The sequence below is a fragment of the Hakea prostrata genome, chromosome 2, assembly GCF_041222555.1.
Source record: "Hakea prostrata isolate BN-2017 chromosome 2, UWA_Hpros_2, whole genome shotgun sequence".
NCBI classification, from domain to species: domain Eukaryota; kingdom Viridiplantae; phylum Streptophyta; class Magnoliopsida; order Proteales; family Proteaceae; genus Hakea; species Hakea prostrata.
Window position 1 is genome coordinate 74281507 of NC_142601.1, and position 15696 is coordinate 74297202.

At 38.1% G+C, this 15696-nt stretch overlaps 1 protein-coding gene across 4 annotated transcripts in view; it reads right to left on the reverse strand.

Annotated features, from left to right (window-relative positions):
• Nucleotides 1-15696, reverse strand: part of LOC149026466 (protein NAP1-like) — a 116970-nt gene that overhangs the window by 33719 nt on the left and 67555 nt on the right. For all 4 annotated transcript variants that reach the window (XM_089146761.1, XM_089146759.1, XM_089146758.1 and 1 more), the window contains 3 exons: nucleotides 8313-8423; nucleotides 8086-8164; nucleotides 1765-1958 (listed from right to left, as the gene is read on the reverse strand). In XM_089146761.1, coding sequence (XP_089002887.1) covers nucleotides 1765-1958; nucleotides 8086-8164; nucleotides 8313-8423 — 384 coding nt within the window. The remainder of the gene's footprint in view (nucleotides 1-1764; nucleotides 1959-8085; nucleotides 8165-8312; nucleotides 8424-15696) is intronic.

A 15696-nucleotide genomic window follows, 5' to 3' on the forward strand; every position in this document is an offset into this window, starting at 1 on the left:
TTCCCCTTAAAATCCCACTTTCCTTGTTTGACTAATTCATTAATGAAGGATTTCGAGCACTCTCCTTTCAAGTTCCACCATCTTATCCTGGGATAGTTAACCTTGGACCTTTTATGTGTTTTTGAGGTTAAGCACATATCCAAAACCACAAGTCTATGTTGTGCAGTTAAGCTTTCTCCCGGTATCACCTTGCAATTCTTGGATAACAATCTATCAATCCTTCTAGTTAGGCAAAAATCTATTTGGCTTTGTCCACTTTTGAAGGTAATTAAATGCTCATCTATCTTATTGAAGTAAATGTTTATAATAGATAGATAAAAAATAATAGAAAAATCTAAAATTGAAATCCCTTATTCCTCTCTCCAAAATCATATCCTCCATGTACACTCTCATAGCCTCTTGGATCTTTTCCAATATGTCCATTTAGATCACCTCCTATGATAATCTTTTCTCCTTGACGAATACCTTGCATTAATCCATCCATATTTCCCCAAAATTCTAGCTTTAGACTTTCATCCAATCCTACCTGAGGTGCATATGCATAAATTATATTTATGAATTCTTTCTCCATTACAAGCTTGATAGCAATAATTCTATCACCCACTCTTTTAACATCCACCAAATCATTTTTTAAATCCTTATCCACTATTATACCAACTCCAATTTTATTTGTTTTATCCCTAGTATACCAAATTTTAAAGTCATCCAACTCTTTGGCTTTTTTACCCTTCCATCTAATCTCTTGAATGCAAGCTACATTAATCCTTCTTTTCCTTAGAACATCTATCAATTCTAAGCTCTTACCAATTAAAGAACCTATGTTCCAAGATGCAAATCTAATCCTACGTTTTTGGACTAGCTTCTTTACCCGCACTCGTCCACGGGGCGGGAACCCTTGCCTATTTATCATCGCATCCGGGCGCCGATGCGACGAGTCGCTTATAGGGGACGCCCTATCTAACCCTTGCCCACTTATCACTACACACGGGCCATAGTGTAGCGAGTCACTTCTTTTGTCGGGGAACTCCCTAGCATAGCTTTTGTCATATAAGGTCGAATCCATGAAAAAGATTTGGCTAGATTTTTTTCGGTGCCGGCTGCCGACCTGACGCACCAACCCTCCTCTTTTACCCGGGCTTGGGACCAGCAGCAAAACACTGGCGAAGCCACCAACAATACTCTCAAAAAGAAAAGAAAATATAAACTAATGCTATTAGAGAATTAGTAACTTTCTAATTCTACAAAGCACACAATACTTTCTAAATCTGTAACTACTTTTCTTCCAAAACAGAATTTTCTATTTCTGAGATAACTTGTGCACCAAGAAACCACGACTTGCTCTCAAATCACCAACAAGCCACTGTAACAAAGTATTTTCAACTATAGATATCTTTAGAGCTTTATCTCAGTGTGCATAATTCTTCTTCAGCAGAAATTGAAATATGAACTGTGATCCTTTTGGCCCCACCTTAAGTCCTAAACCACCACATAGCAGAAATTGTGGCTAGGAATGCCTTCCTAAGTAGACCAAGCAGGAAAGTGTAGCACAGAAAACTTTCCTTCTTTTTATCCATATCCTTCCCCCCCCCCCCCCCAATGCTAGATAAAATCATGCACTTCAACTTAGGCTACAAGACAATATAGTGACACATAATATCTATAGACATAAATGCTGTCATGAAGCATGCAGTTCAAAAGCATTGCTCTTAGGAATATTAGTAGTTGTATCGCTTGTAACAGAAAAAAGCAGAACAGAATTCTTACAGAGAGATCGCATGTATTGACAGAAATATTTTCTCCCTGTGGTTTTGGTATGTTCTCAAGATGATGAACAATCTGCAGAAAAAGCCCTTTTAGTGTAGTGTCAAGGTGAAGAGCCACCATGCCTGGAGTACCCAGTAAAAATCGGATTCTACCAGCACAGGATGACAAGTAGGATAAAGCATAGCCTCTAATTGCTGCAGAAAAGAAAGTTAGTCACTACCAGAGCACAAGAGGAAAAGCTGCTATTCTCACAATGAAAAAATTACGCTAGCGTCACTAGATCACAAGGCAAATCTGCATCAAACTAGGCAGTAATCTTTGGGATGGGACCTTAACCGTTCATAACAGGAATACATCATAAGTGATAACAATTCTATCAAAACCAAATTCACAAATGCTATTAAGCTTCAGTACATAAACAAATACTGGTAGATCTGCAAGTCAAAAACAATATGGTTGAAAATCAATGTGTGAGAATCTGTCATCAATTATGCCTACTGAAAATACATGTCAATTTCATACTATGGATCAATGTCATGACAAACTAATTACCAAGAAGGTTAGTAGGTGGCACAGAGAAAGGTGTCCCAATAGCCCAAAAAACTTTTCAAGTCAAAAAAAGATTCATGGCCATGATCATTTATTCAAGCATTTTATCTCTTAGATGAGCCTATCCAATGAAGGCCCCCAAACCATTGACCACAGGCCAAGTAGCAAGTTATGGCAGTGCACGTTGCACAATCTTTTATTCTAGTTTCACAGCAGGCGGCAATGAAATGAAATTAGTAACAATAACGACAATGACAAACAGAATAATGATTATAATAAGGGTAAATTACTGTAACCTACCTGAACTTCTGTAGAACTACTGCTTGACTCCCACAGTTCCACCACTTACGCAAGTTACTAATCGACCCTGTAGTTTGCATAGGTTCACTATTACCCCCCCCCCCGATAACATACATTTGTTAACTGCTGACCATGGTGGGAGATCTCACGAGACCTCCGCTCGCTATCTGAAGATAGCGAGACGAGATGAGAGTCGAGAGGGGAGAGATGGGAGATCTCGCCAAAGGTGGTCCAACCATCTGTTTAGGGGGTTTTAAAACCCCCTGTCTCGCTCAAGAGAGGCATATCTCGCCTCTCTCAAGCCTCTCTCTCGCTGCAAAATGCAAAATTGGCCGGAAAGTTGAGTTTTTTGCCAGAATTTGTTGGGGATTCAACTTCTAAACATCATTAACACATCTACAACAATAGATTATCATCATTCAAGCCTATTTCAACTAGATCTTCAACAAAGGTAAAATTTTCCCCCAAATTTGAATTTTTTCAAATAGAATGTTCTACAATGGGTGTGTTGTTGATCTAAACTTTCATAGAAACAAGTTTAATTTTCTGTTATTAATTTATCTTTTGAATTTTCGTATTTGAAAAATATATTATCTAAAAAATTAAAATTAAAAAATATAAAAAAATACTTATGATATGAATGTGATTATCACTTAAGTTAAACTTCATTGAGAGGGCTACAATCCCGTGTATTCATATTTTGATCATCATGCTTGTTGTATTTATTTCTATTTTTAAATAATTAAATAAAATAATTATGAAAAATAATATTTTATTAAATTTTTTTTAAATGATGCTCATATTATGTAGTTTATTTTAAAAATACAAACATGTCTGTTTGAGCATTATATATATGTTATCTTAGAACAAAGTGTGTGTTTTGTTGTTTTATAAATTGTTTTTACATAAAATAATTATAAAAAATAATATATATTTTTTAAATATGCTCATATTATATAGTTTATTTTTAAAATAAGCATTGTATATATGTTATCTTAGAACAAAGTGTGTGTTTTGTTGTGTATAAATTGTTTTTACATGTTTTTATTTATCTAAAAATTTTTCTAATGAATATTTGGGAACATTCATGTATGTATTTCAGTGTTGTAGACTTGTATCTTAAATGACAACTAGTGGGAGTGGTGGCACTGACAGTGGGACTCAGGACATTGCTTGGCAACATGGGGATCCACTGACTGCCGACAAGAAAAATCCTGATGCAAGTATTGCCTCAAGACCTTGAATTCTGGTGGTTTAACTAGATTAAGCAACATTTGGCTGGTGGCTATAAAGGCGTTTTCAAGTGTCCCAAGGTTCCTTATGAAGTGCAAAAAGCAATTGCAACAACTTTAAAGGGAGGGAGACGAAGAAAGGAGGAGATGGCACAAAAGCAAAGGGAATTTGAGGATACCATGCTGGCTAGACCTTTTGTTGATGTTGATGAGGAGTCAAACGACGATGAAGAGAGGAGGAGGGTTATGGGTATTGAGTGACAGGCCGAGTGGAGACAGATGAAGGCTACAATGGAAGCTAGCAGACAATCCTTACATTTTGAGAATGTGAGGCAATATGAACAGATAAGAGGAGTAGGTGGTTTGAGGTCAAGGACATCCATGCCACCTAGACATAGTTTTCATGGAAGTGAGAGGACCGAAAGGAGGAGGAAGACTAGACATTATGATGCCACATTTGACCAAGACCCCTCCCTCTTCAAGCATCAAAACACCTATCAAAGAAGCATTCCATATATGTTTGCTAGAGGTAAAGAAGGTAGTAGGGAGGAGGAAGCTAGGTTGGCAATCAACAAATTTATGCTCTACAACAACGTTGCAGCCAATGTAGCCAAAACACTAATATCTTGTATGATATATCTTCTTCTTTTTCTTTTGGATGAATAAATATATAAATTACTAAAGGGGAAACAAAGCGGCCTTTAAGAGGGAGACCGGAGAGAAGAGATGAGGCCCCAGGAGACAACAATAAGCTTGATCCTTGGGGTATCATCAATAAAGGGGAGGGAAGAAGTTACAAGCCTTAAAGAGACAACAAAGAAGATAACATTTCCAAATCATATCTTTGGAGCGGGATTTGGAAGTCCATCTACGAAGATTGTGCTTCCACCAAAGATGATGGACAGTGGCACAAAACACGAGCTTACCAACCCGATCACAAATGGTAGAACCTGAAAATTTTCTTAGAATCCAAGGCCAATCACTAGCAAACCCGAAGGAGCATCACGAGCGGGGCCAAATGAAAGATAGGGCTTTTTCCTAGATAGATATGGGAAAAGGGCAAAAAAAGAAGAGGTGGGTCAAGGGCCTCCGAACCATTCCAACTAATGGAAAAACTTGGGATTACAGGGATATAGCGGTCGCTAAGGTAGGATCGGGAGAGGAGGGCAAGATTAAGGGCCCTCTAAAGGGTAAGGGGATGATAGGCTAGACGAGAAGGGGAATTGAGCCCCCTAACATTCCAAATAACAAAGTCCGACATTTAGACTAAAGTAAGGGGGCATCCATATTGCTGCTAGGGAGAGGGTAGAGGGGGTTGGATTAGGGAGACTCACACAAAGGGGAGCTGAGAGGGGAAGGGGTTTCAAAAAGGTCAGGGTCAATGGTTGAGCTAGAGGAAGGGGAAATAGGATCTGGAATGGTTAGCGGCTTAAGGGGGATGGGCAAAGGGAGAGAATTCAGGGGAGAGAGTGATACGGGTACTCATGGATAATAGAGAGAGGTTGTTGGGTTGGGTTGGGTGGGTGTAATGGTGGGATAAAGCATGGAAAATAGGGCTAATGGAGTTGGGAAGTTTGAGTAGGGTTTGGGCTGTGGGCTGGGTTTCTAAAGTGTAAGAAGAGGCCTCGTGAGAGGATTAGTTAGGGGCCCAAGTTTTGAAGAGAGTCATAGGCCAAACTGGTAGGGCTTGGGGTAAGTACCCGAAAGGGCCTAAAATGGAAGAAAGGCCAAGGGAAATTGGCTTGGGCCAGGGTTTGCGGTGGGCCGCCATCGCAGAGATCAAATTGGATTTAAGGGTTGGCAAACAAAGGGGATGAGAGAGGGGAGCTTTATCTTTAGGATACATGAGAGAACCAGCGGTAATTTGTAGGGTGGTTTCAGCGTGAACCAAGGCAGGATTTGCGGAGGATGGCATCGATAGGCTATCGGTAACGTGATCGTCAAGGTTTAGAGGTACTGCTCCTGTTTCAGAAGGTTCAGGCGAAGCTAGAGCAGTGTGCAGCAGGCCTTCGGAGATGGAAGCAGGCGGAGTATCGACTAGTCTTTGAGTTGCAGAGGTAGTCTTCGGCAAGGCTACGGGTCTGTAGAGTTCAGACTTTTGTAGCAGGTACGGATCTGAACCTCCGGAGAAGAGTCACAAATCACCGGCAGCAGATTTTTTGGCTTGCTTTTTCTTCGACCGTACGTGTTTACGATCGCCAGAGGATTTGCAGGCACCGGAGAAAAGGCAAATGAACTAACCGCTACAAAATCTGGGTCGAAAAATGTGATTTTTTCCAGGGGATCAATTGTACATCAAGGAACACCATTGATTTGGGCAACAGGAGAATGTAATCAATCCTCAGTAAGGCCATCAACAGCAGTCATACTTTTGTATGATATCTTATTCATTCATTCATTGTAATTCACGCATTTATTGTTTCTAGACTTCCAATTTCACTTGCATACAACTAGGCATGATCAAGAACACCACTTTGAGTTAGGTTTTAGGTAAAAATAACACTTTCATTGTGCTTGATGGCCCCAAATTAAGCTGTACATAGAAACCAGGCCAAAAAAAACACCGAAACAAGGTATCAAAACATGGAACAGACCTATACCATGTTTCATTGAAATTTCGGATGTTTCAATCAAAGGAAATGGAGTTTTGTACCACTGTCTGCAGTGCAGCAGTCAAAATTGCAAAAACAGAAGCCAAAGCCACTCGCTCTCCCTTTAGCTACTCCAAGTAGACACCTCTATCTCATCATATCTTCAGGTCTCCCATTCAGATGAGCTGCTCTGTGGAATCACAGTTTCTATATCAAATGGTGATCGCCTCATGGTTGATGATTTCTATGCGTTCAGTCCCTTGGAAGACCTATGATTGGATCTCTGAAGATGGATGAACTGGTTTTTTGTTATGTGCAGTGCAATGGTAACAGTTCCATGGATTCAATAGACTCCCAAAGATCTGCTTGAGACTCTCTTGACTGCAAGTAGAATTTAGAGCTGGAAGATTTTTCCTGAACATTGTCTGATTCGTTTTCCAATAAATATAAATCTTTCGTTGTCTAAACATTTCAATTCAGTATTCCCTTTCTTTGTCCTATCGCTTTTGCCCACTGGGGCCCTTAAGTTGGACTTTTGACAGTAGCTTTAGTTGTAACTCATGATGTTGACCAAAACTCAAGATGAAGTGGTTAGTTGTAGCCTCCATGTGTGTTTTGCATACATACTTATATACTGAACAAAACAACAAACAAAAAACAAAAAGCAAACAACTATTCTGGTTTACTTTCCCTGCTTTTCGGAATAAACACACACCCCACATCAACCACAGTCCACTTCCACCTCTTTCTACCTCTCTTCCACCAAACTCTTCCTGCAGACATTAGCTTTAGAATCCTAGAGTTGTTATGGGGATGTTTCTTTTGTTATGGAAACTGAAGAAGATGGGTGAATGGTAGGTCCTCACCCATCTATTGAAACCACAAGGGTTGTTATATTTGAAGTTTTTTCAATTTAAAGGATTCGAAATTTGGAATTTTAGTTATTAGAATAAAGGGTATAATGGATATTTACATTAAAACCTAAGAATTAAAACCATTAGGTATGAGGGGGGCAATAGTAATTTTAGACAGCACATGAATTTTTTTGTAAGTTTGCTGACAACAACAATCCTTTTCCAACTAAATGGGATCGGCTACATTGATCATTGCTTTCCAATCACCTCTATTTGAGGCCATACTAGATACAAGGCCTAACCTATGCATTGCATTTCTCACTACTTCTCTTACAGTTATCTTAGGTAATAACAATAACAATATAAACTACTAATAATTATAACAACAATAAAGTACAAACATAAGGTTTCTTAGACACCGCATAAAAAACAACCAGATATTTTTCTATTTGACGACATGCTGACACAAAAATTGATTAGGCAGTCCTATCCCATTTCCCTTAAGCTCAATAATTTAGTTGAAGATTGAACTTTGTTAATTCAACTTACACCCCTAAAAATACAGGACTGAAAGTGCAGTATGTGTAGGGCATTACACCGTATATGGGACTCCAAACTTGACCTGCAGTTGACCCAACACCAAAGGAGCGTAGGACAGTCCGAGTGTCCAACCAACAGTCAGTTTGATCACAGTGAACCCTCCACATGGTTCAATACTAATCATTATCCTTCACAAGCCATGTAAAGGACATCCTATTCCATAATGATGATAATATATTGTTAAACCCAACTAACCTGAGATGTACTTGCGCACCAAACAGCAAAGACGGTCAATCCCATCCAACAAAAAACCTATTGTAGGATCATTCGGATCCTGCAATGAAAACCAGACTTTGTTAAGTTCAAGCAGTTGCCAAGCTGCTTGACACAGAAAGCATTCTCAAAAAAAAGGTGTGTTAAAAGTCTCAAGAAAACTATGCGGTTTCATAAGTAACTGACACATAGAAAGGAACATGACTTACTATCTCAACTGGTAACATCCTGGCAGATTTAGATTTAGGTGATCCAACTCCAACATGTTGAAAGTACCAAATAACCTCAGATTGAGCTAAGGCCAATGCAGAAAATACCATCTGTATAATTCAGAAAGAAAAACAACCCACATATGAATATGGCAGGAAAACATTGTTAAGAATTGCTCTAATAACTTCATGGGAATCCGAAGCTTCACTTCCAAATCTGTGGAAAATATAGATACTGTATCCGTTAATAGAAAACTGATACTCCACACTCCACAACTGTAACCAGTGGGGAAAGATGAGTACAGGAAGTTAATGCACAATGCGGTAGTATATCAAACCACATAAGCAAGTCTACTCTAGGATAGATCAAAAGCTCTAATAATCCAGATTGTAGATCAACCAGCAGTTCACCAATATTTTGGAAAACTTTTCGTGTTGTTTTGAATTTTATTCCAGCTTAACTCTTTTTCTTTTTCTTTTCCATAAAAACTATCCAGAACTATCTCAGATTAAAGTTGTTACCTGGTTTGACGAGGGAAAAGTATCAAACGAAAAATGGTAAAAAATACAAAATGGAAGTAGGTAGCTTAGTTGGTTACGTTCATACAATATGTCATGCAGGGGTGGACCAAGGATTCAATACTGGGGTGGGGGGCGGGCGAAGAATGAAAGCCAGATAACCTTCCCGTTGGGGAAGCACTAATGCTTTTTTGCTACACATATTGTGTGGCCCTTATAAGACCTATTGAAGATTCCACCTCTAAATTATTTTATTATATTAGGGAATAACCCACATATATTTTGTGGGCCCCACACATATTTGAAAAAAAAGACAAATTATTGATAATGATATTTTCCCCCCCACAAAATATAGGTAAATTAAAACAACAATACAAAAAAATATGTATACATATATACACACACATGACTTCAACCCTAAAAAGTTAGATGCAAGCCAAAATTTTATTTTGGTAGGAGATGTAAACCAAATTTTTTTTAGGGTAAGAGATGCAAACCAATGGTAGTTACCTTACTAACTATAGATATTTTATTCACAAATCAGAATACAAAATCACATAACAAAAATTGCAGAAGAAATAAAGAAACATAGAATATAAATCAAATAAAAAGAATAACAAAAAAAAAAGAGAAAAAGAGAAACGATAAATAAATTGAGAGAGAGAAAGAGTACCTAATTGTGTAGTATATTTTTTTTCCAAATTTTCTTAATCCACGCTTATAGAAAGGGAAGAGAATAAATAGGAAGAAAGGAAGGAGAGAGGAGATAGGAGAATAAATAGGGATTGAGGAGTTAGTTTTTAGTTAGGAATGAAATTTTGAATACCTAATAAGATTTTTTTTTTCGAAAATCTCCTTAACCCACGTTTATAGAAAGAGAAGAGAATAATTAGAAAGAAAAGATGAGAGAGAAGAGAGGAGAGAATAAATAGGGATTGAGGAGTTAGTTTTTAATTAGGAATGAAATTTTGAATACCTAACAAGATTTTTTTTTCAAAATTTTCCTTAGCTCACGTTTATAGAAAGAGAAGAGAATAAATAGGAAGAAAAAGATGAGAGAGAAGAGAGGAGAGAATAAATAGGGATTGAGGAGTTAGTTTTTAATTAGGAATGATGTTTATACCTATTATTTTACCTTTGAAAATTGTTTTTGTTATTTTGAGAAAGAATAAGGTGAGGAATGAGGGAGAGGAGAGGGTGGAAGCCACGATTTAGTTGTGGAGGCTCATCTTTCTTATGAGCACTCCTCAAAGTAACTTTTCTATTTATAGGCTAATTTACAAGTCTATTCTATATAGGAAAGCATAAACCTATTTCAATTGGTATAAAACTCTTAATTCCTAACACTCTTTCCTATCGAGAGTTAGCGCAAAGTACTAATTCTCGATGGATCAATCCCTTCCTAAATTGCCCTTTTCTAACACTCCCCCTCAAGCTGGAGCATATATATTACTCATGCCCAGCTTGTTACAAATATAGGTAACCCTTGTATTCCCTAGAGCTTTGGTGAACAATTCTGCAAGTTGTTTTCCAGTCCTCACATGCTTGGGGGATATTATGCCTTGCAGTAACTTCTCACGAACAAAGTGGCAATCTACTTCAATATGCTTGGTACGTTCATGAAAGATTGGATTTGATGCTATATGAACCGCAACTTGATTATCACACCATAACTTCATTGGTGTGTCATCAATAATTCCTGTTGAAGTATACACACTTTGAGATATTTACTGTTCACGTGAACAGTAAAATCTGTTTGTAATGTTCATGTGAACAGTATAATGCTAGTGATGCTACCGTACTTTCTATTTCTAATGTAGGAGTCTTGCTACAAAAGTTTGGGAGTTTTTAGAAAGCATAGTTTCTATTTTGGTGGTAGTTTCTATTTTCAGAATTTTCTATTTTAGGAGCTAGGAAGTTACTAAAGTTGTAATTTTTTGTTTCATTTTTCTAGAGGACAATTACTTGTCTCTCCAGTTGTATTAGATTCATTAGAAGCTATAAATAAAAGGGTTTTGTGGTTCTAGACGCTTAAGCAAGAATCACAGGTCTTTTCTACTAGTTCTTCATCTCTCTTCTCTTCTTCTTCTTATCTCTTTTCTTTGTTCAAGTTCAGCTGCTGTTTTGAGTATTTAATGCTTGTTTTCTAACAATTCCTAATTCCTGGAGTAATTGTTTTATCCATACCATCTCGCATGTTACCTGTGCCATAGCACGATACTCAGATTCTGCGCTTGATCTTGTTACCACAGTTTATTTCTTACTCTTCCATGATACAAGATTTCCTCCAATGAATGAGCGTAGCCCTGTAGTCGATCTTCTATCAATAGGTGATCCAGCCCAATCAGCATCAGAGAATCCTTCTACATTTCTATGTCCATGATTAGTGTAAAGAAGCCCGTGTCCTGGTGCTTTCTTAAGATACCTCAGAATTCATATAACTACATCCCAGTGTGATGTTCGTGGGGAGAACAAAAATTAACTCACAACACTGACAGGAAAGGCAATGTCAGGTCTAGTCACAGTCAGATAATTCAGCTTCCCAACAAGCCTTCTGTACTCCTCTGGACCATCAAGAATGGTTCCATCTTCTGGCATTAACTTTAAGTTACATTCCATTGGGAGTGTCTATGGGTTTTGATCCCAACATTCTTGTTTCAGAAAGCAAATCCAATACATACTTTCGTTGAGATAAGAAGATGCCCTTTGTTGATTGGGCAACTTCAACTCCTAGAAAATACTTTAACTTGCCCAAGTCTTAGGTCTGAAATTTCTCTTGTAAGTAGGTCTTTAACCTATCAATTCTTGAAGTGTCATCTCCTGTAATGATAATATCATCAACATAAACTACAAGAAAGATCTTGCCTGCATCAGAGTTTTTAAAGAATACAGAGTAATCACTTTCACAACGAGTCATCCCAAATTCTATTACAACAGTAGTGAATCGTCCAAACCATGCTCGAGGTGACTGCTTAAGACCATATAATGATTTGTGGAGGCGACAAACCTTATTCTTCTCCCCCTGAGCAACAAACCCAGGTGGTTGCTCCATATACACTTCTTCATGTAGATCTCCATGAAGGAAGGCATTCTTCACATCCAACTGAAACAAAGGCCACTTGTATGTAGCGGCAAAAGAGATTAAAATACGGATGGAAGTAAGCTTGGCAACAGGTGAAAAAGTATCAGCATAATCTATGCCATAAACTTGGGCATAGCCCTTGGCAACGAGACGAGCTTTCAGGCGAGCTAACGAACCATCAAGATTAACTTTCACCGTGAATATCCACCTAGAACCAATAGCTATCTTCCTGAGGGTAAAGGCACAATATCTCAAGTTTGATTGTCTTCTAAGGCTTGTAATTCTTCGTTCATTGCACTGACCCACTTAGGATTAGACAAGGCTTCAAGAACATTCTTAGGAATAGGATAATTCTCGCTAGTAGATAAAGCAAAGAGAGAACCCAGGTGATAAATTAGAATATGAAATAAAGTTAGAGATGGGATACTGAACACAAGAACGAGTACCCTTCCGAAGAGCAATGGGAATATCAAGGTCAGATTTGGCAGGAACGTCCGCAGGATCAACAGACGAAGTCGGCACAGAGGTAGAGACCGTAGGTGCAGAGGGGGGAGCTGATGGTTTTTGCCGGCGCATGTACACTTTGGTGATGTCTAGCGTAGAGGGGAAGGAACTGTACCCTGTGGAGAAACACTTTGAAAAATACATAGATCATCATTTAGGTCAGTTAAACTATGGGATTCAGTGGAAAAAGGAGTTGACTCAAAAAATGACACATCTGCAGTAACAAAATATCTTCGTAAGTCAGAAGAATAACAACGATATCCCTTTTGAGTGCAAGAGTACCCCATAAAAATACACTTAAGTGCACGAGGATCAAGTTTAGAAATCCCTGGGCGATGATTACGAATGTAACACACACAACCAAATACGCGAGGAGGCAAAGTAAATAAGGGAGATGAAGGAAATAAGAGAGAATGAGGAATGCCACCTTTTAAGACAGATGAAGGCATCCTGTTAATAAGATAACAAGCAGTTGAAACTGCATCAGCCCAAAAGGATTTAAGAACCTTCATCTCAAATAAGACAGAACGGGTGACCTCCAATAAGTGTCTATTTTTTCTTTCTGCAACCCCATTTTGTTGAGGAGTATCGACACAGGAGGATTGGTGAAGAATCCCATTAGAAGCCATAAATTTACAAAACGGATCAGAGAAATATTCTTTGGCATTATCACTACGAAAAGTACGAATAGGAACACCAAATTGAGTACGAATTTCAATAACAAAATTGCAAAATATGTCAAATAATTCTGAATGATTTTTCATTAAATAAAACCAAGTGACTCTCGAAAAATCATCCACAAATGTAACAAAGTATCTGTAACCTGAAGTAGAACTAATAGGACAAGGTCCCCACACATCAGAATGAACTAGAGAGAAAGGGTGGTCTGATCTAGTGTTTATACGAGGAGGAAAACTCACACGATGAAGTTTTCCAAATTTACAAGACTCACAATCCAACTTTGAAAGAGAATGAAAACTTTTATCTACCAATTTTAGGGTTTCCAGAGAGGGATGCCCCAACCGACAATGTATTTGATGGGGGATGGAAATACTAGAACAAGCAGTAGAGGATATCTCCTCGAATAGATACAACCCCCCAGACATACGGCCTCTACCAAGCATCTTCTTCGTCGTAAGATCCTGAAATAAACAATATCCAGGAAAGAATTTCACCAAACAGTTATTAGTAGAAGTAAATTTATGAACACATAATAGGTTAAATGGCAAATTAGGTACGTAAAGAACTGAGGGTAGGGTAATGGATGGAGTGAGTCGAATTGTACCCACTCCTTTAACATTGATATGAGAGCCATCAGCAAGTGTAACCAAAGAGGATGATGGAACAAAAGAGGAAAATATACCTGTAGCCCCGGTAATATGATCAAAAGCTCCTGAATCAATAATCCATGGGCGAGATGTGGTTGAAAGGCAAGCAGTAGCATTACTTGTTTGAACAAGGGTGGCAGTAGCTGATTGTGGTTGAGTGGCCTGAAATTGAGTGAAACGAATATAATCTTCCTCAGTCATCTTTACAGTCTTACCCTCAGGATGAACTTTAGTAGTTGTAGACGCTAATTCAGAAGTGATAATTGCATTCGCCATGTGTGGGGGCTTTCCATGAAGCTTCCAACAGTATCGTTGAATATGTCCTGGACGACCACAATGATGACAAGTCTTAACTTGTCCTGGACTGTTAGTAGAGTTGTGTGACCCTGGATATTTTCCAGTATTATTTCCTCGAGTTCGTCCTATATTCTGTCCACCATAAGTGCCTCGAGAAACTGTTGCGAAAGCTGAATTTTCTGTAGAATTATTGGTACTCTCCCTTACAACACGAAGAACTCTTGAAAATGTGTCAGCTAACGTGTGTACATGATCACTACCAAGAATCTGTGCTCTAACTGCCTCAAACTCCTTTCCAAGACCTCCCAAGAAACCCATAACAACTAATTGCTCTCTTTGATTTTGCATAGTTTTGACATCAGAGGAGATAGGCAGAATAGAGTTAAGTTCTTCATACATTCTTTTAAAATCTGCAAAATATTGGGTAATATCTCTACCTTTTCTATCTACTCGATAAAATTCCTGGGACAATTCGTAGATTCTAGCCAGATTATTTTGACCATAATACAACACATTCAAATACTCCCATAATTCCTTCACAGTTTGTAAGTGAGTCACCAAATCTATAATATTATCGGCCAAGGAATTAAACATCTGCCCAAGTATTCGTGCATCAACAATTGCCCAAGTATCATCATCTATGGGTACAGTCTTAGTCAAATGATCTATCTGTCCCCGTCCAGTAAGAACAATTTTAACTATAGCCCTCCATTGGTGGAAATTTGATCCACCCTCCAATTTCTTCTTAGTTAACCAATGAGAGGATGAAGAAATAATTTCAGTCATAGTATTTTTACTTGAAGTTTCTCCCATATCAAACAATTTTAAAATCAAATCCCAGAAATCAGAAATCAGAAATCAAAATCAAAATTATTCCCAGATTAATCCCAGATTCAGATTAATCTTATAAACATAAATAAACCAACTTGGTCCAACTTAAAACCAAACCAAAGCAGAAAACTTATCTCAGGTCTTTCAACGATCGATCTCTCCTTAAAACCACCGAAACTCAAGACCAAACCTGAAAGTGGATCGTAGGTCTTCTCCTAAGAAGCAGAACTGAAAGGAACCACGATCGATCTCTCTCACTCTTTCTCGAAGTCTCGAAGTCTCAACACCATCGATTGCTTCTTCTCCTATGCAGCAGAACCGATAGCAGCCACACCAGCCAGATTCAAAACTGAATCAAAAAAAAAAAAAAAACCAGAAACGATTGCTGCTTCTTCACAATCGATTGCTTCTTCTCCTATGAAGCAGAACCGATAGCAGCCACACCAAACAGATTCAAAACTGAATAAAAAAAAACCAGAAACGATTGTGCTTCTCAATTGCTTCTTCTCCAGGTACAGTTTCTTTCCTTTTTATAGAATCGAAAGGAATAAGAGGACCTACAGCCCTGATACCATGTTATTTTGAGAAAGAATAAGGTGAGGAATGAGGGAGAGGAGAGGATGGAAGCCACGATTTAGTTGTGGAGGCTCATCTTTCTTATGAGCACTCCTCAAAGTAACTTTTTTATTTATAGGCTAATTTACAAGTCTATTCTATATAGGAAAGCATAAACCTATTTCAATTGGTATAAAACTCTTAATTCCTAACACTCTTTCCTATCGAGAGTTAGCGCAAAGTACTAACTCTCGATGGATCAATCCCT